The sequence below is a fragment of the Pezoporus flaviventris genome, unplaced genomic scaffold (genome assembly GCF_033815535.1).
Source record: "Pezoporus flaviventris isolate CSIRO_AGI_PZ_B2104156 unplaced genomic scaffold, CSIRO_AGI_Pfla_v1 ptg000023l, whole genome shotgun sequence".
Taxonomy (NCBI): Eukaryota; Metazoa; Chordata; class Aves; order Psittaciformes; family Psittacidae; genus Pezoporus; species Pezoporus flaviventris.
In genome coordinates, this window is record NW_026892571.1 from 9,614,931 (window position 1) to 9,637,699 (window position 22,769).

Below are 22,769 nucleotides of genomic sequence, written 5' to 3' on the forward strand. Positions count from 1 at the left end.
GCGTTGAAGGAGGCATTTTCAGGCTGTCAACAGTGGGGCAGAGATCGCCTGGTTTTCCCGTGCTGGTTCTCAAGGCGGCAGGAGCTTTTTTGGGTCTGGGTGTGTGAAACCTCTGTTTTGCGGTGCTGCTGTGGCTCAGCTAGCCCTGTGCCGGGTCCCGGGTCTTGCAGGTCACAGGGGGATTGCTGGGGACAGCAATTACAACATGGGCAGCAGCCCGGTGCAGTGTAGAGAGGTGAAGTGCAGCGCTGAGATTGACCCTCACCAGAGCAGTCACTGCTCCAGCTGTGGTTTGGGGACACCAGTAGTCAGCCCCATATACCAAAGCACATGGAAACAGTCCTAAGCCCTTACTGCACAGATGCACAGGCTCTTGTTCAACAGCTCTGTTCTCGGATCCTCCCAACTCATTCCTCATTGCAGCCAGAGTGGCAGGCTGCCCACCTCAGGGTGTCAGACCCGCTGCACAGCCTCTGCTCTCTGTGAGCTTCCTGCATCCTCCAGCTCGCACAGAGACCATGTACTGCTGCTGCTGCCTTCCTACCTGCTCCAGTGGTAAAACACTTTTCAGGCAGAACTTGCTCCTGGAAGGAAGTGTGTGTGTGGTGTATGAGCTATGGGATTGCCAGTTGCAGTTGTTTAAATCAGGTTTTCTGGGCTGAAACCAGCCCATTAGGTTTTTGGATGCTCAGACAATCTGGCCGCACCCGTAATTATTCTTTGGCATCTCTGCCCTTGTTGAAAATGCATATTTGTAAGTTTTCCATATTTCCCATATTCCCAGTGCCTGGCTTGCAGCCTGCTGTGCCTGCATAAACATACACAGTCATGCTGGTTCAGATGGACTGATTTCCCTGATTTTCTCATTGCTAGACTGCAAACCCAAATGAAACTTGGAGATGAAATGCACCCCACACGGGTCCAGAGTCAGGCTGCTTGTGCTGGGCTCTTCCCCATTTAAAATCTCAGTGTGTCTGACCAGAGCACATTTGGGCTGTGCCAGCCATGCCCCTGGCAGGAGACCTTGGCACAGCATCTATGCGTGGAGGCTCCTGAGAGGCTGTGGATGTGGCTATCCCCCAGCTGGCTGCTCTGTGTGCGTCTCACCCCTCAAAATGCAAATCACGGTTCTCAGTCTGGAGGCTGTGCAAGAGGAGCTGTGTGAGGTGCCAGGGGACTTTGTTCAGCTGCGGGACACAGAGAGGCAGAGGCTGTAAAGCTGCTTGCTGGGCATTAGCAGTGAAAGCACCCAAGTGGCCCTGGTGGCAAAGGCCACTTTAGCAGATGATTTGAGATGGGTTCTGTTAGGTTATGGGTCTGTTTAAGCTGAAGAGCTGAGCCTGGTAGCACAGCCAGTCTTTCCCTCAGGCTTTCTGTTCTGACTGGTTGTTGCTTGAATCTGGAGGCCACCCTCTTTGGGTAGGTGAGTTCCTGAGGTGCCTGGAGCGGCAGGAGCAGGAAAGGATTGCTCATGTGAGATGGAAAAATCCCTTGTACTGTGATTCAGTGATGAGACAGGATCATTTGTAGGGCAGATTTTCTGTCAGCCGGAGCAGTGCAGAGGTGTGACAGTCAGACTTCATGGGACAGATCTGCACTGTCTTTCTGCAGCCTCAGCAAACCAGAGTCAGCGCAGATTTGTTGTCCTGGTTTGCCAATGGTTTAAACATCTTCCAGTTGCTTGTCTCCATCTGCCTGCTTCAAATGCTTCCCCAGCCCTGGCCTCTGGTTTCTTCTTCTCCACTTCCTCCAACAGTGCCTCTGTCATGCTGCCCAACCTGCCTGGGTTTCTCAGCATTATCTCCCTTCTGACTCTTGTTCCTGGGCCAATTCTTGTAGAGCAGTTCTGCCTGGTCCTGCTCCCTCTTCTCCACTGAAACAAGGCAGTTGTGTCTTGCGCTGTGGTCCAAGTTGATAGTAGCATTTCTCTTGTCCATGTGTAGGAACTGCAGATCCAAAGGGTGGGAAGTGGTTTGCTGGAGTTGTAGGCTTACACCATGGGAAAGAGGGAGCTTGAACCTTGGCTCCTGGTCCAGTGCTTAGTGCTGCACGTGACTTCCACTTGAAGGGATTAGAGAGTTGTGCTGGTAAACGCTGCCTTTGGTTTGCTCAGTTGTTGTCCTCAAAATAAACTCTAGCATTTCACCTCTCTGGTATGTTGTCCTGTGTCACCTGGACAAGGAGAAGAGCTTGTTGGGGAGGTGAAGCATCTCTTCTATCTTGTAACCCCGGCTGCTTGAGATGTTAATCTGTTCATCTGAGCAGCCTGCCCTGAGGGCAGTGGGGAGCCGTGGATGGTAGCGAGCCCCAGCCTGGGCTCTGGCTGAGGTTTTTGCAGAGGTGAAGGTAGAGAGGATCAGTGGGGGGACAGCCAGGACCAGGCAGGACTGGCAGAACTCTGTGCACATCACTGGGAGAGAAACAGCATCAATCTGGTGAACGTACCCAACCTCTTTATTGACATAGTTTCTCCTCAAATAGCTCAGAATCAAGAGGGCAATGAACTATGGAGCAATGGGGGCAGGAAAAAAAAGCAAAGTTAAAACAAAATTAAGACTTGCCAGCCCTCCCCATGTTTCATTTGCCAAAGAAAACCCTGCCTGATTTCTCGCGGCCACGTCAGCTCCCAGCTATGACAGCTATCTCATCCTGTTGGCAAGGCCGCTCTCTGGAGCAGCCCTCGCTCCAAAATGCAATGGGAAGAGATGTGAACAGTGAGGAAGCGAAGCTGAAGCTGACTGCTCAGGGTGGGTGTCCAGGTATGGGGCCAGGTATGATGCTGGGGGTGTTGCAGTGATGGGGACAGTCCTGCCCCTCCCAGATGGCTGCTGAGGGCAATGTGCTGGATCCTGCCACAGGGCTTGGGTGATTGTTGGTGCGGGGGATGCCTGGGAGGATGTGTCCTGAGGAGCACAGAAGCCTCTGCATCCCTGAGTGGGGCAAAGGAACAGCTTTGCCGTGTGGGGAAGAAAAACCCAGTGCTTTTGTCTCCTCTTCCCTACCCAGTGAGCTTTGCTCACAGAGATGTGGACCTGAGTTTAATTCCTCTGTCTTTGTTTCCCCAGATCATGATTGAGTTCTGCCCAGGCGGGGCGGTGGATGCCACCATGCTGGGTGAGTGCAGTGTGCGGTGCTGGGCTCCTTTCCGTGCTTGGGGGATGCCCTGAAGGCATTTCCAGCCTTCTGGCATGCTTTCAGGGGCAACCTATGGATGGATGGATGGTGGACGTGGGTGCCCCAGCTTCTCCAGCTACTGTTTCTCTCCCATGAGCTTGCCTATTTTTCATACCTGGTGTAGAAGGTGTGGCAGCCCTGCAGTGTTTCTTGAGCTACTTTGATGTCCTTTTGTGATTTAAATGCTGCTGGCATCAGCAGATCACAAGGCATGGGGAGAAGGGAGAGTCTGGCTGGAGGGGAAAGATGGCTTTAAATATTTATCTGAGGCACTGGGTCTTGGGATCGTGTTCCCACAGCTTCCTGGGAAGAGCAACAGAGCTGAGATGTTTAATCTGTTGTGATGAATCTCCCAGGATCTCCTTGCTGACTTCTCCATATGGTATCGGTCATCTGGCGAGGCAGCAGTGTCCGAAGAAACTGCAGTTTGCAGAAATTCCAGGAATCTTCCCATTTTTAACTCCTCCCTTCCACATAGAGCTGCTGGGACTGGGAGTGTGCAGGTGTTCCCCAAAACAGCCCTGGCTGGTGCCACGGCAGTTATGGACCCTAGGGGCAGTGACATCCCATCTACATGGTGAACGTGGTGTTCTGACATCTTCCTGCCTGGAGCCCCTTGGGCAGAGCTGCTTCTCCCCAGGGGTTATTCCTTTTCGGCTCTGATATTTCCAAAGTCCTCGCTTGCTTTTTATTTACAGAGAAAGTATGGACACAAATTTGTCATTTTTGATTCAGCCCTGAAACTTAGTGCGTCCTTTAGGAAATTCTTTAATGAATTTAAAAGGCCCAAATCACTGCATTAACAAGTACCTGTTGCAAAGTGCTGGATGAAATGATGCCTTCTCCCTGGAAAACCTCAGGAGGGGTGCCCTGCCTCTTGGGACATGAAAATCCCCCTGAGCATCCATGGGGCTGTGTCCATGGCAGTCGGTCTCTGGAGGACCTGGGAAGGGGGAAGATAGAAAACCATGAGCAAGTGACCTGCCTGTAGCACTGTCACCCTCTGAATGAGGGCCAGGAGGAGCTCTGAGAAGGACCCCAAGAATGCTCCCAGTATGAGTAGATTCAGAGCTGCTGCCTATTCCACCTCCCCATCACCACCAGCAACTGGTGTTCGCTTTTGAAATCTTTTGTACAAAACCTGTGGCCTATTGTACCTCACTTGTGCCAGGTGCTCCAGGGAGAGTGAAAAGCATCAGCTTCCCCCAGAGCAAGGGAGATCTTGGTAAGGAAGAGGAGGAACAAAGTGGCTGACCCAGCATCCCCCAGACTGTGGTTAAGCATCTGTCCCAGTTGCTAGAGTCCATCCATCAGCCCCATCCTGGCTGTGTAGTTTGGGCAGCTGGAGTTGTCTGAGGCTTGGTCTGCTCTGCTGTGCTGGAGGAGGGATCTGCACTGCAAAGGGAGGGAGGGAAGCTCGGATGATGCTAACCATCTGGAAGTTTGATGGTTTGCAGAGCTGTCGCTTTGGAAAGTAGTCTTGGGTGGTGAAGATGGCTGGGCAGAGCGCAGCAGGGAGGTCACACCGGTGGCTTCAGAAATAGGGACAGACTGCAGGGTACAAACTGCTGGCTGGTATCTGGTGCTAACTGAAATACCAGCTGAAAGCGGTGGACAGGGATAACGTAGATGAGCATTTTATTGCTTGTTGCTTTGGGAAGTAGTGTGCCCCTCATGTACCAGGAGATATGCTGCGTCTCCATGGCAGGGGTAGCTCCTTAGGGGATGACACCATGGCTGCATATGAAGCTGCTGATTTTTCACGCCTGTGTCTGGCCCTACTGCTGCCTGCAGCTGAGTTCACCTCCCTCCTCCTGGCAGCAGCATCCCCACACTGGGCATGACTCACCTTGTCTGCAGGGACCTCTTTTCCAAATTGCAGGGAACTTACAGTTCAGACCCCTGTTGCAGGCATGCCTGGCTCCCCCTCTCATGCTCCTTATCCGCTATTCCTGGGCCAGATGCCTCAGCCAAGCATCCCTGGGAGGGAGCTATAAACCAGCAGCCTCAGGCAGGCAGGCATTGTGCTGAGTGCTGGTTTAGGGAATAGATTACCTTAACAAGCTGATTTGCATTGGTCTCCCACGACTTTGACACATGGACAGTGGTTTTTAAATGGTCTGCTGGATAGCAAGTGCCTTCCTGCTGCTCATGTGGAGCATTGCTCCAATCCCTGACCTGGTTAACAGCTCCCTCCTCCCCACAGAGCTAGACCGGGGCCTGACCGAACCTCAGATTCAAGTGATTTGCCGCCAGATGTTGGAAGCCCTCCATTACCTCCACAGCAAGAAGATCATCCACCGTGACCTGAAGGCAGGCAACGTGCTCCTCACCCAGGATGGGGACATCAAGCTCGGTGAGCTGGCCTGCACAGGAGCACAGCAAGTGTTTGCTTGGTGAATTCAATGGGAGAGCTGCGGGACCGTTTCATGCTACGTTAATGACAGCCATGTGCTGCTGGGAGCTGGACAGTAGTGTTCAGCTATACCCAAGCATGGGGGAGATCAAGGGATGCTCTCTGCCTTCTGCCCTGCCTATGGGACATCAGCTACTTTGCTGCTGATGAGCTCAGGCAGGAGGTGCAAGGCTCAGTCTGCTGTTGAGCTGTGTGCTGTGCTTAGCACCCAGCTGGGTACCAAGCCTCACCGAGCCACAGCTGTGCTCATGCTCTTCACGGACGTTCCTTTAGTGAATTTGTTTAATCCTTCTTTGAACTCAACTTTAATGCTTTTTGGCCTGCTGAGCATCCTGTGCAGGGTGCCAGTTGACATAGCTGGGAGCTGGAAGAATTCATCCTATCTCCAGAGCAGGTCTGGTGGTGACAGGGGGAGTTTTGCCAAAAGGTTGCTTTGCCAAGCAACTTGAGTTAAACTGACATCCAACTACCTGCTGGAGGATGAGAAGGTAGCTTTGTCTGTAGGGACTGGTCAGAAAGATGCAGATCTCCTTTTGTACTCTGAGGGGTGCTGGTAGCTGTGGGTGCTCTTGGGATGTGTTTGTGGGTGCTGATGGAGACCAGGAGTCAGCCTGGGAAGATAGAAATGTTCCTAAGAACGGGGTGCAGATGGATAACAGCTCCTCCAGAGGTCATCAGTAGCAATTTGGGGAGCAAAGTAACCTGAAGTGGGCTTGGTACCCTTTGCAGGTCTTACCAGTTTGATTTGGGTCTGGTTGGCTTCAGAAGCTCTCTATAAAAGGGGCATACTCATTGAAAGGCATCATGCAGTGACCGCTGTAAGCAGGGCTGAAAGGAAAAGAAAGACTGTAACAGCACTTTGGTTTTTCTGGTGTAAAGTGAGACTTTTTGCCATGAAATAGCAGTCCTGAAAGTAATCTGCCACGGCTCTGCTTTTGTTTGCTTGTGGAAAAGAGCTCAGCTTCGCTCTAGATGTGTAGGGTTTGGGTTACAGTAAGGGTGACTTGTTATGCCCCTGTCTTACAGCACATGGGAGGGGGAAGGTCCCTGGTGCTTATGTGTCCAAAAGCAAATCTAATTTCTGATGCTCTGTTTAGAGGAAGCATCAAGTTGTATCATGTTCTTGCTTTAAATGTGCATTTGCTTTTAAACCTGCATTTCAGCCAAGTGTGCTGGTTTAGAAGGGTCTTTGGTTTTCCTGCAGCATCTAATGTTACTGCTCTTTGCAGCTGACTTTGGAGTGTCTGCCAAAAACATGAAAACGTTGCAGAAGAGAGACTCCTTCATTGGCACCCCTTACTGGTGAGTGACCTGCTTGCTAAGAAACCCGGTGTTCGTGAGGAGCTTCACTCTTCTGAAAATCAGGCTTGCTCAGAAACAGGGAGCGGATGGCCTTTGGGATGTGATGCACCATAGTGCCTCACCAAGCACGGCTGGGAGGATTTCAGCAAGGAGTCTTGGCCAGTGTCCACATGTGCAAGGGTTTCCCTTGCTGGAGGGGGCTGTGAGCAGCCTCAGTGGTGTGGGAGCGTTGCCCTGTGTCGCAGTGCCCTGGGCTATTGAGGGGCCACCATGCTCCAGGCTTGGAGGAGTGAAGGACACACGTGTGCTTGCATGTGTGTGCTCCTCGCTCCCTGCCCCCGGGGGGGGGTTCAGTGGGCTTTGAAGCAGCTCCAAGCACATGGGAACAACTCCTCGCTCCAGAAACACAATCTCTAAATCACCCGACTTGCTGAAGGAATGGCATCAGCGAGGATTAATTTATTGTCTGCAGCAACATCCATGCCAGATGTCAATGGCCTGGGGGTTTCTATGGGCTGTCTTGGTTGGTTTGTGGAAGACAGAGGGAGTTGGACCCCTTAGAAAAGATGCTGCTGCTTCTGAAAGCCAGAGCTAGGAGGAAAGGCTGATTTTATGGAATGCTGTGTATTATTTAAAGCATTTAATTGCTGTGGCAAGCCTCACATTGTCTGTGGTGTCACCCGTCCCATCCCTGCTCCTTGCTCTGCCCCTTGCAGGATGGCCCCGGAGGTGGTGATGTGTGAGACCATGAAGGACACTCCGTATGACTACAAGGCAGACATCTGGTCTCTGGGCATCACGCTGATTGAAATGGCCCAGATTGAGCCACCCCATCATGAGCTCAACCCCATGAGAGTCCTGCTGAAGATTGCCAAGTCTGACCCCCCCACGCTCAGCTGCCCTTCCAAATGGTGAGGGGTTTGGGGCAGCAGAGTGTCTGCTTTCCAACTTACAGTGTTTCAAGAGAGAAAAAAAACAGTCTTTTCTAGCAGTATTGTTTAATTTGAGAACCCAATGCAGAAATCGAGCTCTGTGCTGTGACTGTGCTGACACTGTGATGATGTGCAGGCAGCACGGGGGGAGCTGCTGCTCACCCACAGCCCTGCTGAAATGAGGGTGATCTCTTGGCTGCTTTCAAAGCATCCTGGTTTTGTATGAAAGGCAGATTTTCCTCTAAACCTGGAGATGGCTGAGAGCTCTAGAATTTCTTTCCTGTAGTCTGGGAAGTCTCTTCTCCATTTAAAAAATACTAGCAGATTTTTCTTTTAATCATGATAAAACCCACTGCATAATAGCCAGCAGTAGATTACTGCTGGGAGAGCACTGGAGTCGCAAGCGTTGTTACAGCAGTTCAGGTAGCAGGCAGGATCCCAACACCAAAACCCAGCAGGAGCAAGCAGCACAGAATATCAGGGACATGCTCTGTGTCTCAGAGCTGTGCTTTGCAGGCTGAGGGTGCCCTCCTATGGGGTTTCTGGTCCTTCACAGCCATCCTTTCACACTTGAAGCTGTGGGGATGGGTTCTGGAGCATCCTTGTCCAAGCAGCTCCACCCCTGGGCTCCCTTTGGAGGATAACTGCTGGTGTCCTTTCCTAACTGTGCCTTGGCCCTGGAGCACAGAGCCCAGTGCTCAGCCTCTCTGTCCGTTGCCATCGCAGGTAAGGCAAAATCTAGTCCCTCACTTGGCCACACTGCTGATTCTCCTACAAATAATCAGAATAGCCAAGCACAGGGTTTCCCGTGCTGGGAGTGAAACGATGATTCTTACCAGTTGCAGACTGGGACAGAACCTGCACAGGGATGGAGCAGACCCCTGTGGTGTTCAGGGCCTTTCCCTCTGAGCTTCTCACCAACAACTGTGTTTTAAGGTCCCTGGAGTTCAGAGACTTCCTGAAGAAGGCGCTGGACAAGAACCCAGAGACCCGGCCCAGTGCTGCCCAGCTGCTGGAGGTAGGGGCCAGCCCTGGACCCAGGGCTGGGTCTGTGTATAGTGTCTGTGTCTGCCCCAGTCTGTGAGTGTCCCTTGTGTGTATGGCGTGATTCAGAGCTAAACCACCCCACTAAGGTGCTGATGGGCCCCAGGCTGGTTTCAGATTGTTTTTGTTTTGTTTAGAAATTTCATAGCGCTTTTCAGCCACTGAAATGCTCCAAAAAGCAACAGCAATGCTTTTTCCATTTGGAGCTAACTGCAGAGTCCCTGGGGACAAAAGCTGGAATAAAAATGGCTCCCACTGCCTGAAAATACCCATGTGGCAGCCAGCTTGGATTATACCTGGTTATCCCAGATTCAAATTCAGCTCCTTTCCTCCCGTTCACTTCCAGAGCAATAGCAAGAATCTGGAAGATGCTTTTCCCCAGTGGCTGTGGTTGGCAGGAGGAAGCGTGCAACAGTCCCTGTGAACCCGAGGGACTCCCCAGCCTTTTGCTGAAGCTCAACACAAACACTTCACTGTGTGTGCTGAGCAATTTGAGCTCAATTTCAATCAAACCTTCCCCTCTGTTTGCCCCCCAGACTGGCTCTTACCCCATTGCTGGTGGCACTCTGGGCTTGGACCTACACCCTGGAGTTCAGCCTGCTTGTGGAGAGGGGAGACGTCTCCTCTGCAGCAAAAGCCCCTTGTTTAAATGCAGCTGGTGATTTTGTTTGGGGGACATTGACAAAGCAGCTTCACAGAGCACCATGCTTTAAGAATCTGTGTGCAGAGCTGGTGCTTAACCTTGGCATCGTGCTTGTTCTTCTTCTGCCTCATACATGCAGCACGTATCTGTTGATTCTTCTGAGGGTTAAGCATGGTGACACTGGCAAGTATTTTGTCTTTAGGACTCTGTGATTGTTCTAAGCAGGAAGTGGTCCTTGCCGTTGCTGTCCCCATGTGCTTACTTGGCTGCAAGCTCGCAAAGTCTGCTTTATGGCCACCTCACACATGTGCATTGTGCTTGGCTTTTCAGCATCCCTTCGTCAGCAAGGTGACCAGCAACCGTGCCTTGCGTGAGCTGGTGGCCGAGGCCAAGGCTGAGGTGATGGAAGAGATCGAGGACAGTCGGGATGAAGCAGAAGAAGACGACTCGTTGGAGTCTGCCTTGGTGAGCGCTCCCAGCACCGTGCTGGCAAGTTTGTGGCTGTGATGAGGGAAGGAGCTCCTAACTTCTCTAGGCTCCCAAAAGCTGGTTTACAGCTATTCTGGGCCCCATCTGGTGGAGTTGGGGGGAGCAGTTTCTTGGCCACAGAGGGGCTGTTTTTTGGTGGCTGCCTGTGCAGCTTTGTTGGGGGCCATGCTTCAACCTCCTCCATCTGTACCAAAGGATAGTGATTAATCCATGGTGGAGTTAGCTATGGGAAAAGGTGTTTGATAAGGAAACTCCTAGGATGCCTCTTAAGAAGTTGCAGGTTTTGCAGCTTCCCCACTCTGCTGTTTCCCTCCAGCCAGTGTCCACAGTCCTTGGGACCACAAACCTGGAAAAAGATATCCCAGGGCTGATGTCCTGAAAGAGAAAAATTCCTCCCAGTGACTCTTTAGCTGTGGGTGACTTTGCTCTGATGCATGGGGACTTGCAGCTCTTGCAGATGTGTTAAAGCAGTGGTGCAAAACCCAACACCTTCCCTTCGCTGTCTTTCTAGCCCCCTGGTAAGCACAAGCGGGACCCCTCCGAGGCAAGTCAGATGAGTTTCGATGGGGAGAAGCCTCCAGAATCTCCCTTGCCCAAGGCAGTGAACGGGCCTGTGGTGACTGGCAAGGAGAGCACAGATGGACATAGCGATAAACTCTCAAGTGAAAGGATAAACGGTGACAGTGGCAAGCTGGAGAGCAACCACTCCACAAAAGCCCTTGCCAGCTCTGCCACCTCGGCCACCCAGGGCAAGCCGGACATCATCTTGCAGCCCAGCCGGCTCAGTAACTCAATGGAGGGGGAGAAGCAGCCTGGGCCAGGCAGCAAGGAGCGGAAGAGCATCGTGGAGCGACCAGAGAGCAGCCACCTGGAGACCTTAATGGAGGAAAAGCTTGCAAATGGGAGCTTGGATTCCCCAGCTCCGTTCCCTGGCAGCCGGTCCAAAGGGGATTCGGATTCTGGCAGCACTTCAGCCTCTGAAAGTATGGACCTCACCATCTCCCTGTCTGCTGACCTGTCCCTCAACAGGGAGAGTGGCTCTATCTCCCCGAAGGTGAGTGGTGTGGAGGGCAGAGGGTGTGAAGAAGGAAGAGCAGCCACCCCCTGTTAAAAAGCACCAAGGTTCTCTTTTCAGCCAAGTCCTAGAATTCAGACCTGAAATTCAGATCCTTTCGTTGAGAGGCTGTGGACTTGCACACTTCAGCCATAGCCCCTTAAACTCCTTCCTGAGAAAGCAGCATGTTGTGCTCTACATGGGGTTGAGCTTTGACTACAGGAGGAGAAAATGAGATGCCCCAAGTGTGACCTGTGCTTGAAGGTGGGGAACAGGTAAAGTAGGAGAGGACAGAGGCTGGTTGAGGACAGCCTGATGCTAAAGAACACCTATGTGCCTACATTCCAGATAGCTGGGAAGACTGGACTTGGTGCTTGCAGTATGAGTGTCCAGGCTTGGAGCTCTGCAAATAAACATAGGGGCAGCAAGGCGGGAGGAAGCCCATCTTTAGGGAAAGCCTTTGATGGTTTGCTCTCTTTGTCTGTGGGATGCCTGTCCCAGCTGGGCTCCAGCTGGCACAGCACACACTGCTGGGTTAAATTATGCCATGAGCACATGGTGTGTTCTCAAGTGAAGGAGAAGCTCTTCATGGAGCTGCTGCAGGTAGATGTGTCCTCTGCTACCTCAGGCCACTGAAGTCTGATGCTCTATAGTTATTTTGGGTCCTTGAGAAGCGTGAAGTAACCGTGCCACTCACCTGACTTGTGCAGTCATACACAGTTGGAGCAAGGGCAAGCATGAAACCCAAAATGTGATTTCCTAAGCTATCCATTGCCCATCACTCTGTTGCTCTCCTAGCCCTAGCAGAAAGCTTATTTGGGCTAGTACCTCTCTTAATTTTTCCAACCTGCCATACATCTGGCCTGGTTTGTGTCAGCAGTAACTTGCATGAAAACTTCCCAGGCTTCTTGGCTTTTGCTAAAGCTTTCTGGAGGCTGGGAATGTTTGTGAGCCAGAGCCGGCCAGGTCAGCATGGCTTGGAGGAAAAGGCAAAATAACTGGAATGGTATTTGCTGAGCTTCAGAAGAAGAAATACGTGTGACTTGAGGGAGCAAAGTAGCGTGTTGCACAAGACCTTTATCCAATTGCCTGTGTGAGTGATAGCTTCCCGGCATAGAAACGTGCTGAGAAAACCATTCTTGGCAAAACTTTCCTCCCCTTCTGTCTCCTGCTGTGAGCATGAGAGCCAGCATCCCCTGCAGGAGCCTGCAATTAATGTGGATCCTTAATGAGGGAACTGCAATGCTCTTGCATAGCAGTTTATCCCTCATCACTGCCTTTCCCATGTTACCTGGTCTCCCTGAGGCCAGCCAAAGATGAATATGATGCCACACATGTAGTTGCTCTCCCCAGCTGCTCCCCTAGAAAGGGAAAGGAGTTCATGGGTTTTACAGGGAGTAAGTCTCAAAGAGATGGTCATGTTAGGTCGTAGTCTGAGTTGCCCCAGCCAGAGGTATTGCTCAGAACAAAGTAAATGTCATCTCTCCAAGCATTCAAGGCATTCAAGCAGAGCTGTTCTGCAGAAGCAATGCTGCTGGAGGCCTCTAGGAAAGATGTTCTGCTGAAGCCTCTGCTTTGCACAATGAGCTGTGAGTGCATGGGGGGTACCAGGCTCTGCTGCTCCCTCCTCACCCAGGCTCCTTGCCCAGCCTTAGCTTCATGGGGTTAAACTCCCCTGCTCTGCCCATGCTCATGTTCCTGGTGCTGCTGGGTTCTGTGCACAGAGCGCCAGGCAGGTTACAGCAAGAGAAGGAGCAGCAAAGAATTAAACCATTTCTGACTGTAAACATTAACTATTACATGCATTTATCACAGGCTAAACTGCAAAGTTCAAGTGACCCTTTTATTACCAGACTTTTTTCTTTTTCCAGTTGCTAATAGTTTAGTCCAGAAGAAAACCAAAAACTAAACCTCTGGTAAAAAGTATTCAGGCCTTTTTTCTTTTTTTTTCAGGAAGATTAGGAATAGGAAATCTACAGGTGAGTTTGGGAGGCTGCAGCTGGCAGGAAAAAGGTCAGATTCAGGCAAAAGGAGACGGATAGGGTTTTGAAAAGGTAACCCAAACTTTCTCAGATACACCTGCTTCTGGAGGGAACTCCTCCTTTTGAGTATCTAGCTTGACTTTCTGAGGTGAGACCTGCGTGTGTGCTGGCGTTTCACAGCTTTGGCTGAAACCCTTGGGAGCTGGAGGAGGCGCACTGGGATGTGCGCTGTGAAGTGTGAGCACTCAAAGTCAGCATCCCATATGACCACAGCTTGTCAGACTCTTCTCTGGAGAGCAATTTACATTACAGGAATGTTTGAAAATGCATTTTCTTGTGTTCATGAGAGGATGCTGGCCTGCTACTGAGGGGTAACAGAAAAGACCAGGAGAAAATGAGTAATTCTGTTTTAATATCCATGTTTGAGTAGCTCCATGACTAAGGCAGGGAGTTGCTTGTTCAACAGTGGGGAAGAACCTGGGGACCACTCAGAGACCAAGAACCAGGTGGGCTGCCACATCCCCAGGTCACTGGGCTCAGGCAGTGAGTGAGGGTGTTATTGGGCACAGAGGTTGGTACAGAGAGCTCAGTGGTGGCATTTTCTCATTTGGACAATGCAGGAGTTTTAGACAGCTGTTTTAATTCAGTTTGGGGCAGTAAGAGCCTCTGTGACCTAGGCTGGTCTCGTGCAAACCTTTTTGCACCAATTTGTCTGTTGGTTGAACCACTGCTATAGTGGTCTGTTGTTACACAGTGGGCAGGCTGCATGCCGTCAGAGCTTCTCTGACTCCTCTGTTACAGCAAGCTTTTCAGGGGCTTGCTCTGGGCCTTGCAGGCTCACAGGAAGCTCTTCTGACATCTTCTATATCTCTAATGGCTATCACTGCAAGAGCAAGAGGACTTCAGGGAGCCTTTGCTCATTGCACCATTGTGCTTTCCTGTAGGGCTGCATGATTCAAGTCATTCATATCCTTGTTTTTTTGCCAAAGAAACTGAGTCCCTGGTCACAGTCCTTTAGCCAAGCTTGGGCTGCTGACCCTGCAGGGGGATGCTGACCACCTGCGCTATTGCTGGGAGAGGATGGGTGCTTCTGGCACTTGTCCCTGCCAATGCTAATGTAAGTGAGCCTGGGCTGTGCTTTGTGGAGGTCATGGTGAGAGGCTCAGAGCTGGTTGTGATTAGTGGAGTGTTGTAATGAGGAGCAGAGGGACATGAGTGCTGAGCCTTTGGGCAGGGCTGGCTTGTTTCCCTGGCTTTGTCTGCAAGCACAGCCTGATGCGAGGACCTTGCCTGCCTCACATGTGCAAGGACATGGGGGGATACCTGTGGGTCAGATAGTGCAGGAGCCTTTAAATGAACCATTTGCAAGCTTCCTGTTGTGTGGATTTTTCAGCACTGCAATTAAGGAAGGATCCTAGTGTTCCCTATCAGGTTTTGCTTTAGTTGGACATGGCGAGGAAGGGTTTTCACATGCCTCTTCTCCAGGTCAGGTTTCTGCAGGGTAGCAATCACACTGTACTGTGGCATCATTGCAAGGCTGAGTGGTGTGAAGGGCAGCTCCAAATCTGCTGCTGTTTTTTGCTTGATGTGGTTTCCCTGCTTATGTTCCTCATTAACAATGGCATCAAAATTGCTCTGAAGCTTCCAGCTCTGCACCCCATGCAACAAGCGGGGGAGCTCTGCTGCATAGTTTCTTCTTTCCCTCTCTTGCTGAACTCAGGATTCCCGGATGCACAAGAAGACGTTAAAGCGCACCCGCAAGTTTGTGGTGGATGGAGTAGAGGTGAGCGTCACCACCTCGAAAATCATCAGTGAGGATGAGAAGAAGGATGAAGAGATGAGGTTTCTCAGGCAAGTGGGTCACTGGGATGCAGGGAGGGCAGGGCACCAGCCAGGGCAGGGTTTTCTTCTCTGCAAACAAATCCAGGAGCGACCTAATGTGCTCTTATTTTCTGTCTTGATCCCCCTTGGGCAGAACAACTGTCCAGTGTGGGCATCACTTCTTTTGGCCTTTCCTTGACTGGCAGAGGCCTTGATGTACTGACTAAGCTGAGCTCTTTTCATGCAGAGAAATGAGGTATGCATCTTGGTGATAAGGTGCAGCAAAGCTGTGACGAGAGAGAAGCTTGTGCTGTGGCTCACTCTATCCTCTGGGGATGACTGAATGTGTCTCCAGGGCTGTAGGTGTTCTGGCTCAATGGAAATAAGCACAGAAATGTTCTCAAGACGCTCCTCTTCCTTTTGCTCTTCCGTCTCCTCAGAATTCATTGACAGAAAGGCCAACAGAGTTGTAAACTCCTTGAGCACCGCTTAATGTTCATGAATGTATCCTCCCTGTTTCAGCCTTTATGACTCCTTTGTGGATCTTACAGCTTTCAAACCTCATGACCTGTTCTCAGGAAGAGAAGCTGCTGTTTCTACCTTGGTTACTATCAGCAGCACTGAAATGAAAAGGCCCTTAAAATAATTAAAATACAAACTGTTTTGCTTGATGCCCTAATCTAGGTTCCCTTGTGCTGCTTTGAGGGGCCCTCTGAGAATACAATTCATCCCAAGCACTGTGTGTTCTTGTGGCAACCTTATTCATAGGCCCTAATATCAGATCTATATAGAAGCTCGTTAGCTACTTATTCTTGTGTGAGAAGTGCATATAACCCCAGTCAAACACAGAGAACGTGCATACTAGCATATAGGGAATTTCCAGGCACAGCTGCTTTCTCCTGGTCCACCCCGAGCTGTGGTGGCATCCCTGGAAAGGGGACTCTCTTTAAGTTGTGCCTTCTCCATCTGTGAGGTGGGTGAAGAGACACAGAGGCTTTGGCTGGAAAGCCTCAAGTCCCTGAACACCTTTTAGGAGGAGCAGTTATTCCCCTGGGGCTAGCTAGTGGGCACAATCAACTCTCTTCGCATCTTGATTTGCACTTAAGGGGTTTGTTTCTGGTTTCTTGGAACATGCCAAGGTTTGGATTTGAAGGTGAGATCAGATGAGAGCACATCATACTGTGCCAGCTGATTTAATGGGGCTTGAGTTTGTTTTGAAAGAAGAAATTGTTCCAAAGTGCTTTTCCCAGGAGAGCCCCCAGGGAGAGTTGTACTTGATGTGTAAGGCTAATGCATGGCAGCAGAGATCACGGTGGGGATCCTGCATGGGGAAGCTACTGCTGCTGCTGTTCTTTTTCTACATCAGTATATTCCAGCTCAACCAGGCGCAAACGTGTCAGGCTCAAATGCAACTGTCTGAGCAGAGGCTCCTTTTTGCTTGATGAGGGGAATGATGCAGTGTTGTGACAGATCTGAATTCTGGAAATCTGCCTCTTCTGCCACCTGGGTGTGAGCAAGAATGGATGCAGAGCACAGGGGCCAGGCCAGAACGGCACCAGCTTGGCCTGAGCTGTGTTTTGAAGACCAGTGTGCACTAACCCAGCTAGCAGAATGTGTGTTTTCAGTGCTGGCTGGGGAGTAGTGCATGTAGAATTACCTTAGGAGCTTTGACAGGGCTTATTTCACACACAGTGAATGCTAACAGGCCTTACCTGTGCGAGTTGATGGTTTGCCAGCAGTTATGGTAATTAGCATCCTGCTTCCTCGCAGTGTCACAGAGCCTGAGAGCACATCAGTCAGTTGGCATTTACCTCCTGCCTGTGCTGAGTGCAAGTGGCAGGGTGCTACAGGATGGCTGCACAGCTCTCATTCCCCCTGAAGTGCTCTGGTTATTGATTCTGCCGTCTCCACTCGGGCACATGCCCCTGACCTTGTCTGACTCTCTGCTTCTCTCTCCTTCTCCATTTTAACCCTCAACAGGCGCCAGGAGCTGCGGGAACTGCGTCTCCTTCAGAAGGAGGAGCACCGAAACCAGGCCCAGCTCAACAGCAAACACCAGCTGCAGCTGGAGCAGATGCTCAGGCGCTTTGAGCAAGAAATGGTGGTACGTGGAAGGGGGAAGCTCCTGGGTATCAGCTCATTTGACTTTTCCTCTACAGTTGCCTTGCAAACCCTGGTGCAGGGTGATGCTCTCTGAGTTGCAGCAGTCCTGGGGCATCATGTCCAGAGGGAGCAGGACTGCTGAGGAAGCCCTCTGGGATCTGGGGCATGGGATGTTTGTGGAGGACAGAGGCTTTTGTGGGCATTAAGCATATGCAACCCTCAGCTTGCAAGCGCCAAGTACCTCTGCTGGCAGGATGTAGCAGGGGAAGGGTTGTTCCGGACTTTCCCGCTTTAATGATCTTTTTCTTGTACATCTGTTCATGGCTACTGTGAGAAACAGTTCCTAGAGCTGTTGTATTTCACAAAAAAAAACCTTAAGAAAGCAGTGTGGCCAGCATGTGACAGCAGGAACTCTGGCAAGTCTCTGAGTGTAAATTGAATAAACTGGGCTTACATATTTAGTCCCTGCATGGGCAGCTTCCATTGAAGTAAAATAATGCTGTAGCCAAGTCCCTTTAACACTTTCATGAGCCATCTTTTAAATACCCTTTTATTAATTCACCTCATATGTGTGCCTGGGAACCACAGCCTCTTGCAGCAGGCTGGGAGCCATAGCTCATTCGTGTGCTCTGTTGTATTCCTACAGTCTTGACGTGCCAGGTCTGTGAATTCCCGTCTCAGCAAGTCACTTCCCATTTGTGAGACTTGTTCACCTTACAGCGTGATGTGCAAAAGCCCCAAACCTGCTTTCTTTACCCGCTCCCTGGGGCAGTTTGCAGCCTGCTCTTGTTGACACCCAGGTGCTCCATCCCTTCAGCTCACAGGGAGGATCGGCCCCAAGGGTGCTGTCGGAGCGCAGTGCCCTCAAACTTGGAAATCCTTGTCTGCAGTGAAAGAACTGTTCTGCATGATCTTCGCTGTCTGGTGCTCACCCAGGGCTATGGGTCCCAGTGAGATGTTGCCAATCAGGACATAAGCAGAAGTCTTGAAAGGCATCACCAGTAGAACAAGTTCCGAAGCACTTTCTGCTCACACTAGCGCTGGCATTGCCTTGTGGGCTGCATGGGGTGCTATATGGAAATTTCCTTCCTCTGTGTTTAGTAAAGAGGCTCAGTCCATGCAAAGCCTCCGTCCCTTTTTTTATCTTCTTTTAGAACAAACAAAACCACAAAAAATTCACAAACTTCTCAGAAGGAAGAGGCGAGGAGGCTGAGGTTGACCTGTGTTCCCTTCCCGTATAGGCAAAGAAGAAATTCTATGACACTGAACTGGAGAACCTCGAACGACAGCAGAAGCAGCAGATTGAGAAGATGGAACAAGATCACTCGCTGCGCCGGCGAGAGGAGGCCAAGCGCATTCGCCTGGAGCAGGAGCGGGACCATGTCAAATTCCTGGAACAGCTGAAGCAGATGAAGAAGGAGGTAAAAATGGGGGTAGGAGGAAGGAGGAAAGCTGGTTTCCTGCATCTCTTTCTTCCAGGCTCAGCATTTCTCCATAGCAGAACTTGAGAGGGAAGCAGTTGGTGTTTTAGCAGGAAGCTCTTGCTTTTCTTTGGGTATTGCTTGAGATCCAGCTGTTTAGCAACATCTGATGGAGTTGTCCTTGACCTAAAGTTACTCGCTGATAGTCTCATTTCCCTTCCCAAAGGTCAAGAATGAGGTTGAGAAGCTGCCACGTCAGCAGCGCAAAGGGAACATGAAGGTGAAGATGGATGACTTTGCCCAGAAAAAACAAACCATGGTAAGGCTGAGGGAAGGTTGCCATGACTCCAAGATTGGGAAGTGCACAATAGACAGAAACATCCTTTTTTTAGGGACTAGCAGTTTTTAAAACACCACCAGATGCTTTTCAAGTTGAAGCAGAAAGAAGGCTCATGGTGCTACTGCTGTTTTCTTCCAGGAACAGGAGTTTTTGGCCAAGCAGAAGGAAGACCTGGAGCAAGCCATGAAGAATATAACTGCCCAGAACAAGAGAGAGATCTGCGACAAGGAACGCGAGTGCCTGAACAAAAAGCAGCAGCTCATGAGAGGTGGGTGGCAAAGGCTGTAATGATGGGTTTATCCAACACTGGTCCTTCCCACGCAGCAGATGCTGTGACAGAGTTGCAAGCTGGCAGGATGGGATTTGGATAAACCAGCCTTGCCAGATCCTGTCTAAATGTTTAACAATAATAATACTTAGTGCTTTAATCTTCAAAGTGCTTTACAAATATGAACCAATTAGGCTTCATAATTGCAAGAAGTGATTCTCCAGTATGGTTTGCCACCAATTTCTCTTGGAAAACAAGAGGTGAACAATCACCCCCCACATCTGCTGCACTGCTCCTGTGTGTAAGGGATTGCTTGTGCTTGGGATGCTTTGTGTGACTAAGCTGAGGGGCCAGGGTGCGTTCCTGACCTTTTTCCCTTCCTCAGACCGGGAGGCGTGCATCTGGGATCTCGAAGAGTTTCAGCAACAGGAGAAACACCAGCTCATCAAGCAGCAGCTAAAGGACCAGTATTTCCTTCAGAGGCATGAATTGCTGCGGAAGCATGAGAAGGTGAAGAGTTAGCACTTTCCTATGCCAGTGCTGGTCAGCAAGGTGCCTGTGTGTCCCCAGAAGGGATGTTTCCTTTCTAGGCTGTAAGTGGGTAAGGGTGGGTTAGGAGTTAAGGGACCTGGTCATTATTAGTGAAAAGGGACTAGAGTAATGCTCGGGTCAGCCTACTTGCCTGGGACACGTATTCTGTGCTGCATGCATTTAATGTGCAAGAAGCAGTTGTGAATTTGGGGTCTTTTCTGGAAATCTGTCACTGTCCAGTATGTGGAATGATGGATTCTCAGAGCAGCAAGTGGAGATTGGCACATCTCGATCATTTCTGCTCCCTTCCAGCCCCTTCTCTGCTTTCATAGCATGTTCAGTAGCTGCCCTTTACCTCTTGTCTGTCACCAGCCACCACTGTGCAATTCCAGATGTGATCTCAAACTCCTTTTGGTGTCCTCAGCACTTTCTTGCTGGCCGCCTCTGATACCCATCCATCTGCCACTGCAGGAAAGGGAGCAAATGCAGCGATACAACCAGCGCATGTTGGAGCAGCTGAAAGTTCGGCAGCAGCAGGAGAAAGCCCGGCTCCCCAAAATCCAGAGGAGCGAAGGGAAGACACGCATGGCCATGTACAAGAAGAGCCTTCACATCCACTCCAGCGGGAGTGCATCTGAGCAACGGGAGAAGATTAAACAGGTCAGGTCTTGGAAAGGGCACCAAGTTGAGGCTTGGTTTGGGGTGAAGTACTTTGCTGGCCTCCTGGCAAAGGGAAGCTAGAAAAAGGCAACTGGTCCTGAATTTCTAACCCACTGCAGGGAATTGGAGGCCTTTTGTGGCATCAGGTGTGGTTTTGAGCATTGCTTCTGTTACGACCAATGTTGGGGAGCATCCTTAGGGTTGTTCTTTCTTTCCCGTGTAACAGTGCAAGCTGGCCAGTCTCTTATCCAGCTTTGGAGATGAGAGCAATGCTGCCTACATGGGCACCTGCTTTTCTCTCTTTCAGTTTGCTCAGCAGGAAGAGAAGAGGCAAAAAGCCGAGCGGCTGCACCAGCAGCAGAAGCATGAGACACAGATGAAGGACATGCAGGCCCAGTGTGAGAGCAACACGAACGAGCTCCAGCAGCTGCAGGTACTGTCCATCATGGCTCGGTCTCTCTGAGCTGCCTGTGTGCTGTTTCTGCTCCAGCACAGGGAGTGGGTCATAAGAAGTGGCAGCAGAGGACAGTCAGTGAACTGGATGATGTCCCCTTGATCTGCCTTGAGGTTTTTGTGGCTGTGCCTACATGTGCCCTGGAGCTCAGAGCTCTGAATGCCTCTGGCTGATGCAAGTCCTGTTTGACCACAGGATTCAAAGTCTAGAACTGCTAGATGCTTAATGGGTGTTCTGCTTTTTAATCTGTGTTTAGAATGAAAAGTGTCACCTCTTGATTGAGCATGAAACCCAGAAGCTTAAATCCCTGGATGAGAACCACAACCAGCACATGAAGGAGTGGCGAGACAAGCTGAGGCCGCGGAAGAAGGTAGTGCCTCTTTGACATGAGCAGGGTGTTCTGCTTGGCTGGTTGGAGGGGACAGTGTCTGTAGCTCCAGTGCAATCTCAAATACTGCTCTTATGTGTGTTCCCTTCTGCTTAAGGCCCTGGAGGATGAGCTGAACCAGAAGAAGCGTGAGCAGGAGATGTTCTTCAAGCTGAGTGAGGAGGCGAATGGACAGACGCCAGCATCCCCAACTAAACATGCCAAGTTCGTCCCATTCAGCTCTGCAGAGAGCTTGTAACACCCTGCAGCTGGCAGGCCACCGGCTGGCACTTGCTGTGTCCTCCTGGGCTGCAGAGGGGCAACTTGGACTTGGAAGATCCACCCCCTCAGCAGTCTCTTCTTACAAGAGCACCCTCCTGTCTTCTAGCTCTGTCTGGGATAAACGTGGCCTGTCCTGCACTGGGAATGCTGACTGGAAGTTTTGGTGGCTTTCCCAGGAGCTGGCGTGCTCAGCACAGCTCCAGGCTGAGAAGCCGTGCAGGACCCTTTCTGTGTCTGTATTTGCACTGTTAACTGGATGCGTCACCTCTCACGTGAGCCTGGTGCTCACTGGGCTTGTCAGCTCAGGCTGAAGCAATAACTGCTCTGAACAGGAGAAATGGGAGATGGCTCCTGACCTCTGCACAGGGGTTATCAGCCTCTCTTCACTGTGGCTGCTCCTCCTCCCACTCTTCTGTAAGGACAAGTCTCGGGCAGTGCAGCTTTGGCATTGTCTTAGGCTAACCTTGACCTTGTGATCCCTTAACACTTGCCTTAGAACTATTTCTATCTGCTGTGGCCCCTTTTTTGCTCAGGAGAGAGACAGTGATGTGGATATTTTTTTGCCTTTGAGGAGAGAGGTTTGGGTTTTTCTTTCCTCTTCCTCCCTGTACAGACTGTGCAGAATGGGGACCATCTGGACATCCTTCCAAAGATGCTTCTGCTTCTTCATTTGCTATAATTACTAGCACCATAGTCCCTCTGGCATCGAGCTAACACTGTCTTATTGGAGGCTGGACTATGGCATAATTAAACTGTTCAGCTGGCTGCAGGCTTTTGTTTCTTAAAGAAGTATATGAGTATGTGCAGAGGCGGAGGTTTGTAATGGTGTTCAGTCCTGCGGTGGCACGGTGAGATATTGACAACAGTCATGTGTCTTCGGTAAGGACAAGTGAGGGGCCAAGGGGTGTTATTGCCAGAACCCATGGTCACACATGTGCTTGAGATACTTGAAGTGTTCTCTATGTGTGGGCCATATGGGTCAGCCAGCCTGGCCACTCTGCAGTCAGGGTTACGGGCTGCAAAGCATCATTTGGAAGGAATAAATGAGTCCTGAAGCAAGGTGTACAAAGGAAGAGGAGGTACAAAGACAGGTTACTGTGCCTTGTTTACTCTCAGCATCGCCTTCTCCACTGCTGTCTCATCTCTTTAAGATGTGCTGCAGTTTCTCAGATGATTCCCCTGACTTTCAGCTTAAAGTCACTTGGCAAAGTGGCGGCAGGTCCAGCCCTCTGTCCTTTCTGCTCCATGGTGATGTGTCTCTGTTGGACTGCTGTCCTCCACCTGCACAAGGCAGTGCTTGGCTGAGATGCTGGGTACAACCCAGAGCACAGACCCAGGTGGGGGGACAGAGACCTCTCGGAACAACACCTTCTTTACACCACCAAAAAGTGTATGGTAGCACTTGTTTTTCTCTCCGTTGATCTTTGGACAAGTTTGGTTTAGGTTTGCTTCCCTAGCAAGCAAAAAATGTTTCTTCTTTTAAAAA

At 50.7% G+C, this 22,769-nt stretch overlaps 1 protein-coding gene across 1 annotated transcript in view; it reads left to right on the plus strand.

The window, feature by feature from the left end:
* STK10 (serine/threonine kinase 10) overlaps positions 1 to 22,769 on the plus strand; it is a 46,919-nt gene extending 24,150 nt beyond the window's left edge. The window contains exons 4-20 of the mRNA XM_061456664.1: positions 3,066 to 3,114; positions 5,381 to 5,530; positions 6,820 to 6,892; positions 7,609 to 7,803; positions 8,761 to 8,842; positions 9,842 to 9,976; positions 10,512 to 11,054; positions 14,757 to 14,887; positions 16,838 to 16,961; positions 18,202 to 18,381; positions 18,608 to 18,700; positions 18,860 to 18,989; positions 19,375 to 19,499; positions 19,992 to 20,180; positions 20,488 to 20,613; positions 20,891 to 21,004; positions 21,120 to 22,769. Of these exons, the coding sequence (XP_061312648.1) occupies positions 3,066 to 3,114; positions 5,381 to 5,530; positions 6,820 to 6,892; positions 7,609 to 7,803; positions 8,761 to 8,842; positions 9,842 to 9,976; positions 10,512 to 11,054; positions 14,757 to 14,887; positions 16,838 to 16,961; positions 18,202 to 18,381; positions 18,608 to 18,700; positions 18,860 to 18,989; positions 19,375 to 19,499; positions 19,992 to 20,180; positions 20,488 to 20,613; positions 20,891 to 21,004; positions 21,120 to 21,260 (2,580 nt within the window). The 3' untranslated portion in view covers positions 21,261 to 22,769. The remainder of the gene's footprint in view (positions 1 to 3,065; positions 3,115 to 5,380; positions 5,531 to 6,819; positions 6,893 to 7,608; positions 7,804 to 8,760; positions 8,843 to 9,841; positions 9,977 to 10,511; positions 11,055 to 14,756; positions 14,888 to 16,837; positions 16,962 to 18,201; positions 18,382 to 18,607; positions 18,701 to 18,859; positions 18,990 to 19,374; positions 19,500 to 19,991; positions 20,181 to 20,487; positions 20,614 to 20,890; positions 21,005 to 21,119) is intronic.